This window comes from Sceloporus undulatus, chromosome 9 (assembly GCF_019175285.1).
Source record: "Sceloporus undulatus isolate JIND9_A2432 ecotype Alabama chromosome 9, SceUnd_v1.1, whole genome shotgun sequence".
NCBI lineage: Eukaryota > Metazoa > Chordata > Lepidosauria > Squamata > Phrynosomatidae > Sceloporus > Sceloporus undulatus.
Window position 1 is genome coordinate 14,122,979 of NC_056530.1, and position 18,993 is coordinate 14,141,971.

General features: G+C 44.4%; 1 protein-coding gene across 1 annotated transcript in view; it reads left to right on the top strand.

Moving 5' to 3' along the window:
• The window catches only part of LOC121916132 (S100P binding protein), a 17,432-nt gene extending 1,978 nt beyond the window's left edge, over nucleotides 1–15,454 (top strand). Inside the window, exons 2-5 of the mRNA XM_042440941.1 lie at nucleotides 5,310–6,208; nucleotides 7,461–7,558; nucleotides 12,579–12,669; nucleotides 14,953–15,454. Of these exons, the coding sequence (XP_042296875.1) occupies nucleotides 5,427–6,208; nucleotides 7,461–7,558; nucleotides 12,579–12,669; nucleotides 14,953–15,085 (1,104 nt within the window). The 5' untranslated portion in view covers nucleotides 5,310–5,426 and the 3' untranslated portion in view covers nucleotides 15,086–15,454. The remainder of the gene's footprint in view (nucleotides 1–5,309; nucleotides 6,209–7,460; nucleotides 7,559–12,578; nucleotides 12,670–14,952) is intronic.
• Nucleotides 15,455–18,993: the final 3,539 nt, after the last annotated feature.

The window sequence follows — 18,993 nt, forward strand, 5'->3', positions numbered from 1 at the left end:
CCCATAGGGAATCATGGGGAATAACTTTCCCCATAGAGAAATCATTGGGAATACTTGCCCAGTAGATAATCAGTGGGGAAATACTTTGCATAGGGAAATCCATTGGGGAATTACTTTGCCCATAGAGTAAGAATCATTGTGGGAATACTTGCCCATAGAGAATCATTGGGGAATAACTTGCTCCATCGGGAATATTGGGGGGAATACTTTCCTAGGGATCATTGGGGAATACCTTGCCCATAAGCAGACATCATGTGGGGAATCACTTTGCCACTATGGGAGATCATTGTGGAATACTTGCCCATATGGATACATGTGGGGCAATACTTTCGCTTCATAGCGGACTCAGTTGGGGAATACTTGCCCAATTCAGGGAATCATTGGGGAATACTTTCCCATAGGGAATCCATGTTGGGAATACCCCTTTTTTTTTTTGTGCCCATAGGGAGATCATTGGGGCATACTTTCCCTCGGGAATTCATTTGGGACTACTTGCCCATAGTGAAGTCATTGGGGAATACTGCCATTAGAGGAATCATGTGGAATACTTGCCCATCGGCGAAATCAATGGGAGAATAACTTTCCCGCTAGGGATCACATCATGGGGAATACTTGCCACAATAGAGTAAATTCATCTGAGGGAATACTTGCCCATAGGGAATCAATGGGGGACATACTGTTCCCGTAGGCGCAATCATGTGGGATAGACTTGCTGCATAGAGAAATCATTTGTGGGGATCACTATGCCCATAGTGGAATCCATTGGGGAATACTTTTCCCATATGGGAATCATTTGGGAATACATTGCCCATAGAATCATTGGGGACTACTTGCCCATAGAGAATCATTGGGGAATACTTTGCCACATAGAGAATCCATTGGGGGAATACTTGCCCATAGGATTATCATTGGGGAATACTGTGCCCATAGAGAATCATTGGGGAATACTTTCCCATAGGGAATCATTGGGAATACTGCCCATAGAAATCATTGGGAATACTTGCCCGGAGAATCATTGGGGAATACTTGCCCATAGGAATCATTGGGGAATACGTTCCCATAGGGAATCATTGGGAATACTTTGCCCATAGAGACTCATTGGGGAATACTTCCCATAGGGAATCATTGGGAATACTTGCCCATGAGAGAGCATTGGGGAATACTTGCCCATAGAGAATCATTGGGATACTTGCCCAAGGGAATCATTGGGGAATACTTTCCCATAGGAATGCATTGGGGACTTGACTTGCCCATAGAGAATTCATTGGGGAATTACTTGCCCATAGGGACGATCATTGGGATACTGTGGCTGCATAAGAGCATGCATTGGTGAGAATACACTTGCCTGATAGGGGATACCATTGGGGGAATCACTGGACCAGTAGAGAATAACTCAGCAATACCTGTCCTATAGGAATAAATGGGGGACAAATACTTGCCCAAAAGGGAGCTCATTGTGAAGAACTTTGCCTATAAGCACAACCACTGGAGAATGCTGTCCCATAGGGTGAATCCATAGTGGAATATGTCCATTGAGGGAATAATATTTGTCCATAGGGTATCTTGGGGGAATATTTATCCATAGGAATACTTGGGGAATCAGAACTTGCCCATCGGGAAAAATTGGGGAATACTTGCCCATAGGTGACTAACATTGGGAATACTTGCCCATAGGAATCAAGTGGGAATATTGCCGCATAGAAGCATTGGGGAATACATATGGCCCATTAGCGGAATCCCATTGGGGCGAATACTTTCCCATAGGGAATCATTTTGGGAAGTACTTTGGCCCCTAGGGAAGAATCATTTGGGGAATAACTTGGCCCCTATATGAGAATCCATTGGGGAATACTTGCCCATAGATTATATTGGGAATACTGCCCATAAGAATCATTGGGGAATACTTCCCATAGAATCAGTGGGGAATACTGCCCATAGAAATCTTGGGGAATACTTGCCCATAGGAATCATTGGGGAATACTTTCCCGTAGGTGATCAGTGGGGAATACTTGCTATAGAGATCATTGGGGACTTTCCCGTACTTGCCTCACTAACACGGTGTCGCCTATCCTAGTATGGTAATCCAATTTTGGGAATACTTGCCCATAAGACATGGGGAATACTTGCCCAATAGAGAATCATTGGGGATACTAAGTGCCCATCTAGAATCATTGGGGATACTTGCCCATAGATGATCATTGGGGAATACTTGCCCATAGAGATATTGGGGAATACTTTCCCATAGGAATCATTGGGGAATACTTGCCCATAGAGAATCATTGGGGAATACTTTGCCCATAGGGAATATTGGAATACTTGCCCAAGAGAATCATTGGGGAATACTTCCCATAGGGAATCATTGGGGATACTTTCCCATAGGGGAATCAGTTGGGAATACTTGCCCATAGAGAATCATTGGGGAATACTTGCCCATAGACATCATTGGGGATACTTGCCCATAATGCATGGGAATACTGCCATAGAGAATCATGGGATACTTTCGCCATGGAGAATCATTGGGGAATACTTGCCCAGAGAATCATTGGGGAATACTGTGCCCATAGGGAATCATTGGGAAATACTTGCCATAGGAATCATTGGGGAATACTTTCCCATAGGGAATCATTGGGAATACTTGCTGATAAGAGATACATTGGGGAATACTTGCCTATGGGATACATTGGGGAATCACTTGCCATAGAGAATAACAATACTGCCTTTAGGATAAATGGGGGAATACTTGCCCAACGGGACTCATTGGTGAAGACTTGCCTATAAGAAAACACTGGAGAATGCTTGTCCATAGGGATCATTGGGGGACATTGTCCATAGGGTATCATTGGGGAATGTATGGCCATAGAGAAGCATGGTAAATCTCTCACATGCCTCCCTATGGGCAAGTATTCCCCTATGATTCCTCTGGGCAAGCATTCTCCATGACTCTCCATGGGCAAGTATGGTTTCTCTGTGGGCACCTACCATCATTTGTTTGAGTGAGTCCTGAAAAAGTTACTTTTTTGCCATACAACTCCATAATCCCCAGCCAAAGGGAATGTGGGACCCTGGAGCCATCAAAAGTAACTTTCCAACCCCTCTGCTCCTCTCCAGGTTGCCATAAGGGCCCCCCGGCCACCGCTCTCCACCGAGGGGCGCCAGACGGGACCCCCAGCCTATGGGCAAGTATTCCCCAATGATTCCCTATAGGCAAGTTGCCTCCAGTGTTTTCCTATGGGCAAGTATTCCCCCATGTATCTCTATATGCAAGTATTCCCCAATGTACCCCTTTGTGCCAGTATTCCCCAATGATTCTCTATGGGCAAGCGTCGTCCAATGTTTCCATATGGGCCAGTATGGTGTCCCTATGGGCAAGTAGTATCATTTGTTTCAGTGTGTCCCACTTTTTCTAGGATTGAGGAGTAGGAAGTCTTTCCTCCTCACACCTGTTTTTGTTTGTTTTATGTTAATTGTTTATTCCTCCCCTTCTCTTGCCTGAAATATACATACATGGGGTGGAAGTTGTAGTTCTGTAGGGTCCTTAACCTTCTCTGGGTGCCAGGTAAAGTTGTTTGACAAAGTAAGTGAAGTGAGAGGAAAGTGTTTGGGGTTAAGTCTGTTATTGGTTTTCTTTGGCCGTAGACAGACGGGCCAAAATAAAGCTGCTTTGGGTCACTTTGGAGGTATGCTGTTTAAAAGATGCATGCGTCCTAAGAGTCCGGAAGCTACACCAAAGCTGTGCTCTAGTCCTTAGGACCGGATCGTGGCTTTGGCGCGGCTTCTGGACGCTTAGGACGCATGCATCATTTAAACAGCATACCTCCAAAGTGACCCGAAGCAGCTTTATTTTGGCCTGCCTGTATGGGGCCTTCGTTTCCGTCCCTGATTTTGTCAAGGTCTGTGCATATTCAGGGCACCTGCTGTTTAAGGTGGGAGCCAACTCCGCTCTTGAAAGTAGGCAGAGAGGTATTTATCTCCCTTTGTACAGCATATTGTATGCTGCACTGTGCAACACTGGTGTTGCGTATAGTAGCATGTGCTGCCGTCCTTCAACATCTGCAGTTTTTGACATTTGCAGATTTGATTAATATGTTCCCTCTAGGAATCTCTAGACCAGTGATTCTCAAACTTTGGTCCTCCAAATGCTTTGGATTTCAGCTCACTGTTGGGTAATGCTTCACAGGGCATCTGAGAGTAGAAGTCCAAAACACCCGGAGAAACAAAATTTGGGAACCATTGCTCTAGACCAGTGGTTCCCAACCTGTGGGTCGGGACTGCTTTGCGGGGGTCGAATGACCCTTTCATGGGGGTCCCCTAAGCTCATCGGAAAACACCTATTTAATTGCAGTTAGGAACTAGCAACGGAAATAATTTCATGGGTTTGGGTCACCACAACATGAGGAGCTGTATTAAAGGGTCGCGGCATTAGGAAGGTTGGGAACCACTACTCTAGACCCTTGAGTGCAACTCTGCCAGAGGTTGAGCATAGCTTTGCACTGGAGGACCTACTAGAGAAAACACTTCTGTCGATATGTGTAGGTCCTCTAGCATTATTCTGTGATCAACTTTTGGAAAATGCTGGCCATAGAGGTGGAGAGGAGGACCTAAAGAGGTGTTTTCTCAGGGGTCCTGTCCCCCTAGCCCCAGCCAATGTGGAGGGCCCACTGTACTATATATAGATAAGACAGCGTACACTATATTATATCATGATCCTAACCTGTCCCCATTGTCTCCGTTTCGCATTACTTACGTATGGTAGGCTATGGTAGGAGATACGCTGCCTCTCAGAAATAGTTTCTAAAGTTGGTTACTTAACAGGCTTCCTGTCTTTGTGGTTATTGTATATGTCTGGTATATGCAAATAAAAACCTACCACTGCTAAAGTCCTCCACACTTGAGAAGGCTGGCTCCTTCTTCAGTTAGAAGTACAGACATCACAAGGGGTGAACTGGCCATTATCCATCTCCTTTTTCCATGTTGTGTGCCTTCAGGTCATTTCTGACTCTTGCTGGCCCAAAGGCAAAACTTTCATGGGGTTTTCTTGGCAGAATTTATTTAGAGGGGGTTTGCCTGTGCCTTCCTATGAGACGGAGAGGATGTGACTTGCCCAAGGATACCCAGTGGGTTTCAGTGGCCAAATGGGGATTTGAAACTGGTATCCCAGTGTCCTAGTCCAACACTCAAACAACTATATCAGTCTGGCTCTCTTCTTTTTCCCAGCTGGATCTATTTCCTTGCCTTCTGAATAAAATTCCTCGAAGTATGTCTTACATTTGCACAGAGAGAGCTGCTACCTTTGCTTTTCTTTTTTACAGGTATTGCTGGCATCCTCTTTGACTGAAGGAAGGTTTGGATTCTAGGACATCTCTTATGTTGCTGGTTGTAGCACAGAGTCTTAATTTTTGAAAGTCTGAAGCCAGAAAAGTACCATCATGGCCAGTAGTGCTTCCCAACCCTGCATGAACCATTGTCTCAAAGTCACTTTCCCCAACGATCTAGTTTCTAGGGGCAAGAGGCCCTCTGAAGAGTTTGAAGAGGAGGACCAACCAGGCAGAAAGAGATGGTGCTCTTCCTCTCCTTGTCTTTCGTCCCCAAACAATGGGCTGGCACCTTCTCTGCCCCACTTCTCACCTCCTGGGGATTACTGTGATGACAGTGATGTGGACGATTCCTACCTGGAGCCTTCTTCTGGGGAAAAGCTAGACTCTCCTACAGGCCTCTCTCTTGAGGAGGAGTACAATCTCATATTTGATGATGATTCAGAGACTTCTTCATGTGCTAGAACAGTTGGGCTCAACACCCACAAGGATAATCGTGCACAGACTCTTAGGGCGTTCAAGGAGGAGGAGAAGGGCACGCATGTGGAGCCTCTTCATCCAGTTGGGTCTTCATCCTGCAAGAAAACCTCTGGGTGTCCAGAGAGTGTGAATGGCCTGAGCAAGGGCTCCCAAAATCAAGCTGGATTTGATTTGGGTTCCAAGGGTCCTTCGCCTCCAGAAGCTGCTACTGTGAATCTGGAGAAAGGGAATGATGTGCTTGGGGTCACAGAAAAGGGATCTGCTCAGGCAGTGAGAGAGACCAATGCAGGAGGCGAAGGGCCCTCAGTTGGACAGGCTTCCACAGATAAAAAAGGGCCAGGAGGGGAGAATACAAGCTCTGTTAGGGACAAAAGAGAAAATCATGTGCAAGATTCACACACCAGAGAGCCAAAGAGGTCAGTACCCCTTCTCTCAAGTCATGTGCTGCTTGATGTGATATGCCCTATTTTCTCCTGCTGTGTGCATGTGGCATGCTGCTCTGGATTGCTTGGATTACTCTGCAGAATAGGGATTTGCTATCTTATACAGACATGTATTATAGTACTGAATTTCATCTGGTATCCCTTTGCTTTCCACTGGGTGGTAGCAGATGCCCAATTTAACAGTTGTAGGGATGTATTTCTCTGTAAATTTTCTTCTTATTGGCAAGGATGAATAATTTAACCATTTTAATCCTCACTGCAAGAAAGTAATTGAAAATGCACAGTTCCTGAAGACTATTCACAGCATGGGAATTGTCTTGTGCAAAAAAAATAAAAGGCATGTGATTTATTACTATTATTATTATTTTGCACAGAAAACAACCTGTTTTCTGGGCAGGAAACACTATTTTCTTTTGAAACCAACCCCCCCCCCCCCCGCACATTTTTTTGGCAGTGACTAAGTCCCAAACTACAAAGATTCTACCTGTATAGGATTCTTCTCAGGGTTTTTCATCATTCGAGAAATCCATTTGTCAGATGTATATCTGAATAGTCTTTCTAATGTGTAGATCCCATGCCCAAATTGACAGGATCCTTTTTTTTCCTCCTGTATGGTTTGAAACAACCAAACAAACCAATTTTGTGGACTGTTTATATTCTAAATGCACTTTCCTTCTTTTGAATAGACCTCCAGTTCCTATTTCTCCTGAAGCCTCACAGAAATCTCACCACAGGAAGATGTTGTACAAGATTTCCCGAGGGTTTTGTTTGTTGCTGAGCCTTCTCTTTGAAGTCATGAGAGCTAGAAATCTGACTTCCCTCAAAATTGCAAATCTAAGATTCTGAAAAGTCCAAGAGTAAATCAGGCCTAAACTCAGTAGAAGCCATGTTAACTAAACCTAGACTGTCATACTTTGGCTCTATCTTGAGACAACGAAACTGATTGGAAAATACTATAATACTTGGTAAAATAGAAGGCAGTAGGAAAAGAGGGAGACTGCATTATAGATGGATAGATTTAGTCAAGGAAGCCATGGCTGCCCTGGCTTTAACAAACCTGAGCAGGGCTGTCTTGGAGGTTTCTCGTTCATAGGGTTGCCATTAGTTGAAGTCAATTTAATGGCAAATATCAACAGTGCTGCCATTAACATGTTTTCTTTGTCCAGTGATTTGTAAGGTGTTGACCATTTGTCATGTCTTTTTTCTTTTCCTTCATCCTTGCAAGGCCTAGACGCATATGCATCCGCGAGACAGACCTCGAGTCAAGCAAAGAAAAATACATCAACGCTGTGCTTAACCATGCTTGTGGGAAGCCTGTCATAGGTGAGCTTGACAGTAACAGTGGGATCGTGAGAGCAGAAGCCTCACTTGCTGAATTTAAAACAAGAATAAGTAAACTCCAGGGTTCTTCTTTAATGCCCTTGGAAGGGGTTGCAGTCAGAGCATGATCGCTTCCAGAAAGAGGGTCTTCCATTCTTTGTGTTACACATATGTGTATGTAAGGGTGGGGGTGTATTAGTGTTGTGCTATTTTGTGCAACTGTTTTGTGCCTTAGTTTTGCAGTTAATCAGCATAATGGGGTCAGGAGGAAATTTATCTCGCTCTGACAGAATACAGTACAGACTTTTCCTTCATTGTATTTGCTGCTCCCTTGGTTCAGTTGCCTCAGGATGGAATCAAGCAGATCATCACATTTCAGCCTTGAAAAATAACCCTATAAGAGAGGTTCACTGAAAACAGAGGTGGGGAAAATGCAGCTTGTGAGCTACTCAGGCCCCCAAGATGCACAAACCCTTTATTTCAGAAAACTGAGCAGTTAGTCTTGTCTGCCCTTCCTTAAAGATCTCCAAATCCTTCTTATAGTCAACATGAAGAGATGGCTCATTACTTCCAGGTCACTGCAGATGTAACAAAGGGGCACTCTGGGAAGAACCATGAGGGTGAAGAATGGACTTTGTCCTCCATGTAGTTGCCCACCTTGACTTAGACTCAGGGACAAAGACACAATGAAGACACTCTCCAGGCTTACCAGAATGGTTTGTGCACTGAACAAGACATTGAGCCTGGATTTTCCTAGCCAAACCTAGCTGCTCAGACTTCCCTGGTTCCTTGGAAGCAATTGTCTTCTTTTTGCCAGAGTGTACTGAGGGCAGCTAGTTCACCCTGGGACGCTTTTCCGCCAGCTCTTTGCTTTTGGCACAGGGTTAGTTGCATCAAGGGAGTTGATGAGATCCTAAAATTTGAACAGGAAACCTTTCAGGCTTCCAGTGAGGGTCCTTTCTCTGGTGCCTTCCAGGGCAAACAGCAGGGCTTTTTTTGGGAAAGTCCATAATATAATTCCACACCCAAAGTCTGTGATCTTTTCATGTGTGAAATACTAAGAGAGCCCCAGATGCTGGACTGCTTCCAGCATTTGCATTGAGGATCAGTAATGTGGACAAGAGGGAGAGTAATTAGGGTCCTACTTTTCTTGCCTTCACTTTCTCTATTGTGTCTTCCCAATTAATATGCGAGGTGTACATTCGGATGCCTGGCATTTCCATTGGGAGTTGCTCATGAATGCTTCCTGTAATGAGCGCAAGCTGTTTCCTTATTAGCACTAACAGGCTTTTATCTCAAATGGCTTTAGGCATAGAGATGGTAGTTGAGGGGTGATGGGTGAGGGAGGGGGACCCCTTGGCTAAAGCAGGTCACTCAAGCACCCAGCTCCTCAAAAAGGGCTTGCTTGTTTTCAACTTGCCTGAGTTAAACACTGATTTTATGTTCTCCTGAGTAGTCCCTGATCATCCTCAGAACAACCCTTTGTGAAATATTGAATACACGTTTGCATTTTTTTACAAACATGGGATTTTCTCAGAGGCAGGCACCGGGGAAGGAGAAGGTGTTTGGGCTGAAATGGATTTTAAAGGCTGATTGGATGACTCCTTGCTTGGATGGCTCAGGGAGAACGTGTGGTGAGAGCGTCTGCTGTGTGTGTGTGTGTGCACAAAACGTCCTAGTTTCAGTTGCTGGCATTGCCTGGTGGAAGGATCTAAAGCAAAGGTAGCGCATAAAGGAAAAGCTCTCTGCCTGAAAGCGTGAGGATCTGCTGGCAGGCAGAGAGCATCATCCCAGAGTGGCCCAGCGGTCTGACCCTGTGCAAGACCATGTGCAGAGCTCAGTGATTTTTTTGTCTCAAGCCACTTGTGGCTATGGAGCCCACTGGTGACCTCAAGGGAAGGCAATGGTAAACCGCCTCTGAACAAATTCTGCCAAGAAAATCCTGCTATAGGTTCACCTTAGAGTCACCATCAGTTGGAAATGACTTGAAAGCACACAACAACAACAAACTTGAGCCACTCTTGCTTAGGGCCCTTTCATGCTACACCATTAGAGCACTCTGACTCCGCTTTAATGGCCATGGCTGCCTCCTGTGGAATCCTGGGTTTTCTAGTTTGCAGCTGTAGATTCTGAACCACCTTCCCATAAACTGCACATGCCAGACAGAACCATGGCAGTTAAAGTGGGATTGTAGCATTGTAATTGCTCAGTGTGAAAAGGCCCTTGGAGACATGCTTCAGCCAATATGAAATTCTTGGGGTGGCTAAGATGATTTTGCGGTGGAAAACAGATGATCGAACTGGAACACCATGAATGGGGGAGATCACAATGCCATTACTTGCATGTATGTAAATATAGAATATGTATCTTAAACGAATTGCAAATGTACTCCTGCTTGACACCTTGTGGTTGTAGATGGAGTGAAAATCCCACTTATCACTCCAGAGGAAACCCCAGCCGTCTGTGCTAGACTTGGCACTTCCGGTGAGGTTGCCACGGAGGAGTCTGATTCACAGGCACTCTTTCTTCTCTGGGGATAACGTGCAGGAGATCTGCTTATGAAGGCATCTGCTGAAATAGCTTCGATCTGGTTGTCTGAGAGATCTTTGATTCCAGCAGAAAGAAGCTTTTCGTCACATACTCCTTCAGATCATTTGCAGGAGCCTGTGGCCTGTGTAATCTTGAAACTTTTGAGTGGGCTTCAGTGGAAGGGACCTTAAATCAGTCATTCTCTCTGTTTTCCAGATTTGAAAGCTATAGCTATTTTGATATTCAAGCCTAAGTACTTCCAAGTCTGAAAAATGGGTGCCTGCCTGCCTGCGGCAATACTTAGGGATGCAAGTGTGATAGATAATGCATCTCGGGAAATTTTTGAGCCAAGGAGTTAAAGATACTGGCTAGCATCCTGGTCAGTAGTCCCAACTAGAGTAGACCCATTCAGTCAATGGTTACTCAGCATGTGTATAAATCCAATGTCCAAATCATGACTAAAAGAGAATTTAGGCTGTTTTTCTGCAAATGTATTGTATCATTTTCTGATTTGTTTATCTCTCTGTTTGTATAGTTTGTGGTAGTACAGTACTGACTTTTGTGAATATGTGGCACCAAAATACAGTGCAGGGAATAATTTGTGACTGAAATTAGGGTTGGGAATCATGCGGCCTTATAGGTGTTGGACTACAGCTCCCAGCATCCTTTGCCATTTACTGTGGCAGGCTGCTGGGAGTTGCAGTCCAACAACATTTGGAGGGCCACAGATTCACTGCCCATAGCATAAATAAAGGCCAGAGATGGCATTGTTTTGCTTCTTGGCTTGCCACAATACTTGGGTTGTGTGGAGGTTTGCATGTCAGTGTGAGCATAGGTTGTCTGGGTCCTCCTGAGGGGCAAGAGTGTGTGGCATTGACCCCTCCTACCATCCTGTTAAGTCTGGGCATTTTATAAAAAAAGAAATAGATGTACTGTAGGGGTCTGTTCATTTCATGTATTGAATGTGTTACGGGGCTCTTTAAATGCCGCTGAATATAAAACACTCTTTGAGCATTTCTGTGTGCAACGACATGCTGGAATCCCACTGCCAGTGATGTCTCTTTGCAAACAGCATCAGAGAACCTGCCACTGTTTTGCTGCTTCCAGGCATCAACATCGTCATTAGTGAGATTCTTGGCACTGATGAACAGAGAGGGCTTTAAGTTTAGAGAAGGATTTCTTGCTTTCTGCTTCTCCCTACCAAGTCTCTGTTTAGGAAGTAAGCTTTCACGGACCATTAGCAGCATAATTAGGCATTTCCAATGGTGATTCTGTAGTCACGCTGCCCAGGTACCTTTCATGACAATATTTGAATTTGAAATACTCTTCTGAATCAGACACCCTAATGGTACAGGAGATGGAATTACCTCTTCTAAATTGCCTGTGCTGCCTGAACCCTCACTTCCAATTGAGTGGCACTGAGCTAGCTACAAAAATCAGACTGGCAGTAATGGATACCATATATATATATATATATATATTGCCAGCAGCCCTAGAGAGCCCATTACTTCATGGAATAGTGTTAGCCTTCTGCTCCAGATGGGGCACATTCATGCCTAGCTGGATAGAGGGAGAAACAGATTCAGTGTTTCCTCTGATTGCCATATTTTTAAATCCAAGACCAGAAAGCTCCTCCAGTCTGGAAACCTCCAGTTGTAGTCCTGCCTTTTCTTCAAGTGTGGCCTTCTGGGTTTTGGGAACTGGAAAGCCATAAGCAGTATTCACCATAGGCCTTAGGCTGTTGGGTCTTGCAGTCCAGCAGCATGATTCTCACCCTTGTTCTTTGTATTGCCCTTGCTCAGTTCTTGTGTGTCTTTGTCAAGTATTCTCCTCTCCTTGACTTGTCATCTCCCAGTTCTAATTTTTCTGCAGTGATAGCTGTACTCAGAGAAGCTTTCTGTCTGTCCGTCTCTTATCTCCTGTCACCCGAGTTTACACACATTTAAACGAAAACCCTTCTTGAATGGCCCTTATTTGTTGCTGGGCTGATATGACTCATCCCTGGGTGAAAACTCCATTCTAAGAAAGGATGCTTCAGCGTTTTGGAGGAAACTGCATTTGGGCACACTGTGTCTTTGTCAGTTCCAGTAATGACAGATGAAATGAGAACCTGCTGGCACCAAAGCTGGCTCACTAACATACTGCCTAGCATGCAACTGATGCATAAAATAGCTGGACTAGCAAATGGGGCTTGTAGATGGGAGAAGATGGAGGAGGTTGTCTCTGCCTTTAGCTTACCTGACACAAACATACTTGTTTGAATTCAAAGACATAGCCATGTTGGTCTGGAATATCAGTATGCGAAGGGATCTTGTAGCACCTTTGAGACTGAAAAAGAAGTTGGTAGCGTAAGCTTTCATAGACTTAAGTCTACTTCATTAGATACAAGGAGTGAAATGCCTATGAATAAACACTTATGCCTATGAATAAGCAGGTGTGTGTGTGTGAATAGTAACAATCCTCTTGGTTAATTCCTTGCTCTCCCAATTTCCAGGTGAAGTCAATGAGATGCTTGCGCTGATGCAAAAAGTCGCTTCTGAATATCAAGGATACAGTTCTCAGCACACGACAGACCTGACTGTAAGGTATTGTGTCACCCTTCATTTAAGTCTGGGCTGAACCTCACTGGCAAGCTTTTCTTCCTTAGAAAACAGATGCCCTTTCTTGAGTTTTCAGGCATCCTAGTTTCTGTGGGGCATCCCTTATTTGTGGGCATGAGGTCTGATCCTGCATCAGGATTCCAACTGCTGTAATCCTTGACCTGGAAAGAGTGGCTGCCAGCTATGTCCTAACAGAACCTCCACCCCAAGCAAATGGTCTTATGTCCCAAATTCAGGGAGACTATCTGCTTGGGTCAGGTTGATGTGGTGCCACTGTTCTTTCTCCTCTCTAGCCAGCTAGGCAAAACATCCCCAAATTTTGTCTCAAATGCCATTCGCCACATGTCATCTAGGCCCCAAAACTGAGAGGAGGAAGCGTGTGCACCAGCTATGCTTGCAGCAGGCACATTCCCTTTAGAGACCATTTGGCTGTTGTACCAAATGCTCTGGATTTGGTTTCTTGTGAGTCCGGCTGGCCCAAGAGTGATTGCCAGCTATGCTTACAATATACAGTTGGCACACAACAAAATGGTCCATCTGTTGTGAATGCAGCTGGTGCCCACTCTTCCTGCTCCCAGCTCTGTACGCAACTGAAAGAATAGCATGAGAAGCAGGCCTGTATAACACTCCCCTCAAGTCTCACAAGAGTCCAGACTTTCAGAAGACTTGAGGTCAGTTTTATATAGACTTGCCTCATGTTTACTGTTCAGTCTTGAGTTGGCTAGACAAGAGAGAAGGCTCTCCTATCTGAAAAATCAGGCAACCCTTATCTCATTAGCTACTCTCAAGGATGATTCTTAGATGTACAGATGTAGTAGCAGTGCATGGACAGATAGCTGCGTTATTACTGGATCAGTGAATCCACCTTTAGTTTTGGGCTGGACTTGAATGGAGCTGTCTGAAACACAGACAATTTTGATGACAGTGCCTTTAAAGGTTGGACAGATAGTTGGAGAGGATTCATCCTTGGCTTTGGAGCTGCAAGCCTCCACTGTGCAGCAGGGACAGGATGTAAACTCTGTGTTCAAATGACAGTGGAGTGTAAAATTCACAGCAGCAGGAATCTGCAACAGCACTAATGTTCCATGATTCCTACTAACTCCTTTGTGAAGCTTTTATTTCTGAAGTGCTCCCTTAAGCAGGAGAAAGAAAGGTTGTCTAATCAAAGTATAATTTGGGGAGGGGAAGAATCCAGCCTCAGAATTCTCCAGCTGAATGGAAAGAATGCTTTTATCCCCTGAAAGCTATACAGTCATTGCCGATTTCCTGTAGTCCTTTGAAGAATGCCTTCATGCATCTGCTTGGCACCCTAAAGCCAATCTTTTAATCTTCCGTGTTTTAGTAGAGGGAGAGAGGGAGGAAAGCAGAGGCTTTCTAGCATTGCCACTATATTGGTATGTATAGCATGGAGTTTGCCTCAAGGGGCCAAGCTGATTGTTCTCATGACAGGGCAGCTCTGTTCTTTGACACACACAAAGAAAAGGTTGGATATCTGGGGAGGGTGGGAGAGGGGGCAGTGGATAGCACTTGTGTGTTTTCTCAAAGAGCTTTATAAAATCAGGATGTGATTGCCCTGCAGAGACCTTTAAGACCTTCACAGCAGAAGCCTTCTCCTTACAATCTCCAGAGTCATAGGCCATGGTTCAAACTCCTACATCATGCAGGCTCTCTACTTTACCCAGGCATTAAATGACCATAGCAATGATATCTCACTGGAAGGATAGGTTAGTTGACAGCTGCCAGTGAGGGAGATTTTGAGTGGGGCACAAGGCAATACCAAGTAGTCTCTTCTCCTGTGTCCAGAAGACGAAAATATGCTCAGGTAACCTTGGGTTAAGCCAGTGAGATGTAGTGATTTAGTGCTGGTTTAGCAATCTGGGAGACAAGGATTCAAGTCTTCACTCAGCCCTAGAAATGCACTGGGGTGACCTTGGACCAGTCACATTTTCTCAGTCTCAGAGGAAGGCATAACCAGCCTCTTCTGAATATCCTTGCCAAGAAGACTCCCTAGGATAGAGTCGTCACAAGTCAGAGTCACCTTGAAGGCACATAACAACCACAACCCTGTTGAGATATTTGCATATATGTTGCTAACACGATTCCAGCCACAGACTGGGTCTGATTCAGAAGGCTGCGTGGAAGAAAACCTTTGAAAGAACAGATGGAGCTCATGTGAACGATGTCTGTGATGTTGCTTCTGTTTTCACTTCTTTCATTATCACCATTTTACCTTGCACCTCTTGTTCTTCTACCCCTCTCTTGGCACAGGAACTACGCACAGCGCAGTAAAAGCACAATCAAGGCATTTAGCCTTTCCCAGTGGGTTGACTGGAACGGCCGCAATGTCCGTCGGTTTGAGTCTGTCCCAGACATCTTCCCGCGCAGCCCAATCCCAAGCTAGAAGAAGCCTTGGCCCTGGAGTGGAAGCTATTGTTTTTATGCTGCACTTTGAAAATTCATTCTATTGATCTTATTTTATTTTTTTAATATGAAAGCTAGGTTAAGCCTAAATCCAACTGCTAGTTGCTATTAGAATAAACCCATTGATTCAGTAAAATATATGTAAGTATTGGCTTACCATTCAGCAGTTGAGTGAGTGGGTCTGTCTTAGTTGGCACTAGAAGTTAGGATTTAGGGCTTGGTGTTTGTATTTTTGTTAGAAAGACTTGTCCTGGAACTTCCTCGCTGCCTTATGTTTGTTTTTGGGAGTTCTTTGGACTTTCACTATTCTGTAATATATTGCACTGTGATAAACTTTGTCTTTTTAGTATATCCTGTTATACGCTCATCCTTCTTCCTCACTGTAGTGAGTGACTGGCTGGTTTGTATGTCTAGCTCCCTGGCATTTCCTTCCCATATTTAGAAGTTTTAAGGAGCATTCAGACACATGTACTGATAGTTGAAGCCAGTAAGGGATGACAGAATGGGAGGAACAGCTGTCTGGGTTCAAATAACCACAGGCAAATATCTCATGTCACTTTGGACACAGCGCTTTGAAGTGGAGACAACTCACATATTCAACTGCCAAGGAATGAAATGCTGACAGAGCCAGTGGGCCACCATGGATGAATCGGAGCAGGAGTCGGGGTGGGAAACCAGAGGCCACAGTTGCATTTCTAGAACTGCCTGAAATCTGTAAAAGCAGTCAAAAGTACAGTCAGTTTATAAATGTCATTATCATAGGATAGAATGTTATTTTTTTCTCTAAAATGTGAGCTGCATTTGCTGCAACCAGGGCTGCTTGATTTCTATGTGTTTACAGTTGCTTCAATGCGCAACATACAGCCCACAAGCCACACTTTGTATATCCCTGCATTCAAGGGATGTTGCATCCTTTCTGAATTGGTTCTGTGAGGTTGAAAATGAACCAGTGAAATGCATCTTGTGGGTAGGATTTTCTTTTGCATCATTTCCTCTATTAACAAGCAGGTTCCTGCATATCAAGCTGGCAGTGGCATCACACACACCAAGTCAAAGTCGTGCTTTCTACACATGCAGGGGGTCTCCACTGGCAAAGGCTGCCTCCCCCAGGAGGAATGTCTGCTGCTGCCTGATATGAGAGACCACAACAGCCTTGGAAAAGTTGTTGGTACAGTAATTTGACTCAGGAACAAAAACAAATGTTTCTCCTGCTGTTTTTGTCCTTAATTCAAGCATCCACACAAACCAGGCTAGACACCTCCTTTAAACCCTCTTGCCTTGCTAAAAATCTACAAAGGGAGGTGGGCCATTTTCTTGCTTGCTCGAGAAGGTTTGAAAGCATTGAGAGACATTTGCTTTTCCATCTATCTCCAAAGCTGCTTCCTCCAGTCATTTAAACACCTAGGAAATGGCAAGACAAGCAAGAGGGCTATGCGTGCAAATGTGCAAATGTTGTTTTTACTTGTTTGAACGTTTCCATGCTACATACAAAGGCACAGCTCAGTAGAAATAAGCCAGAAAGGAGTCTTGGGGTGGTGAGACAGGAGCTGGATCAGATTTCCTACTCCTGCTGTAAATCAACAAAAGTTTATAACAGCTGTTAAAATAACTTTTTTTCTTCTGATCTTTGTGTGGATTGCAAAGCCAGAAAAAGGCCAGTTCTCCAGACCAAAGCCTGGGCATACAGCTAAGTGAGAGAGTACCGAGCATCTCATTTCCAAAGCGTTCTCACGCTACCGGAGGGCGCAAGTTTAATTCCGTGTCGAGAAGCGCTCTGTCCCTTGAGGTCTTTCAAATGTGACGGCAGTGGCACAGCGGAGCATGGAGTGGCCTTTGAAATGTTAAGACCAAGGCAGCGATTAACTGCCAGCGTTCCCTCTATTTATGGTTCCCACCAGCCATTATTGGCAGTAATAACACACAGCACTGGCGAAGAAGGCTCTTTGGCCTTTGGCACTGTTGTGCTCCTCTGTGTATGTCAGTGGCGAATTAATGCTTTAAAACCTGCCGCAGCCTATTCTCATTGGGAATAGGGAATGGGAATTGTATTTTCCCATTCCTGATGTCTGATTTATTCCTTTTAATTAGATATTGGGAATGTGAGTACACAAAAACTGGTTGCAGAACCTTTCAATCTTCCTTCTCACATCCTTGAACAAAAAGACTACAGAGGAAAATTGGAAAGAATAATAGCAGGATTGGAATATCTCCACAGACTCCAGTCCATCAGCAGCGGGTAGAACAGAGATAATGGTTTCCTGGTACAAGACGTACATTTCAGCACTATCTAACCCCTATCTTCATGAGGGCACCCTTGACAAGTTCATCACAGCTCTCTTTTGGTTCCTACATTACATTTCAATACTCATTCTTTATCTACTCTCCTTGGCTGTAGGCAACATTCTTCCTTCTGCCTTTGTTCCCCAAGGAACAGTTAAAACTGGACTTGTCACCTCATCTTCATACCCACAAGGATTTAAAACCCGCATTCTCACACACAAATACCTTACAAAGGTATACCTCTGGACTTTCCACTCCATCCCATGCATCTGAGGACATAGGAAAGCTCATGCTGCCAGCTTCTTTCTTCACTTATTCTCAAAGGTGCTACAAAATCCTTCACCAATGCACAGTGGATGTCTTAATGCTAAGAAAGGTGTGATGTTTTGGATGACACCAAGAATGAGGAGCACAGAGATCTGTGGAGCGATACCATTGGGAGGTTCTTTCCCATCTACCCCACTTTGTTGGGTTTGCGGAAGGAGAGGCGGATGATCCGCCACCCGAATCTCTGGGTGATAGAAGGCACTTGGCTTTTCTGTCTCAAAATATCACAGCGAGTCTCGTAAAGCATGTGGCTTGTAAAAATGCCAAACAAAGCAGCGGGGAATTCATCACAAGGAAGGGGTTGCAAATGTGCGGCTTTATATCCCAGCAGAAGGGACTCTATTTAAGGTTCATTAATTTATAAATATAATCGCCTTCATGATGTGTGAGTGTGGGATTTTACCTGTTCATAATGAATATGGGGAATTTAGTGAATAATATTTACTGGATTGATTTTGAATTAATCTGAACTAATTTCTAATCTGTATGCAAAGGGATCTTGTAGCAGTGCATCGGAGGAAGTCGACCAAGTCTACAAAAGCTTACGCTACAACTTCTTTTGCACAGTTAGTCTCAAAGGTGCTACAAGATCCCTTTGCATACTTATATTCCAGACCAACATGGTGATGTCCCTAATTTGTAAATTGATTTACATATACATAGCTACATTTTTACAGGTATCTTTAACTTGGTTTAGGAAAGTCTTTAAAAACACCAACTAAGTCAGGCTCTTGGCAACCCGAAATGGGCGTTCCAGGTATGAAGTGGTTGCACAGGTGTGCTTTTTGGCATCCCCCCCCCCCATCTGCCTTGTCGTGAAATGAAATGAAATCTCCTTAGACCTAGTTCTTCCCCTTCAATGGAGAGTCCACACCATCCTAAAAGAACGTCACAACCTTTTGCATCTCAGATGCATGGTGGATTTCTTCCCATTATCGTTCTGAAATCTTTCCCCCCCTTGCCATCCGTTACATAACACCTTGTTTACTGCCAGATACTCTTGTTGCATCCCTTCTCCTTTAAAGATCTCCCTTCAGAGAGACTGTAGCTGCTTTCAAGGGCTTGAAAAACCCTCTCTCGCGAAGCCTGGAATTGCTGTTTTGGGTCTCTCTCTTGCAATTCCTAATGGGCATTTATTACTGCACCTTTTAAAAGCTTGCAATTACAGAGGCTAATGATACAGAGGCTAATGATTCTTTCCCTTTGCTGTTTACAAGAAGCCAATCTGAATGCTGCAAAAAGGGCAGGTGGGCCTTTGCCATCCCATTTCCCATTTTTAAT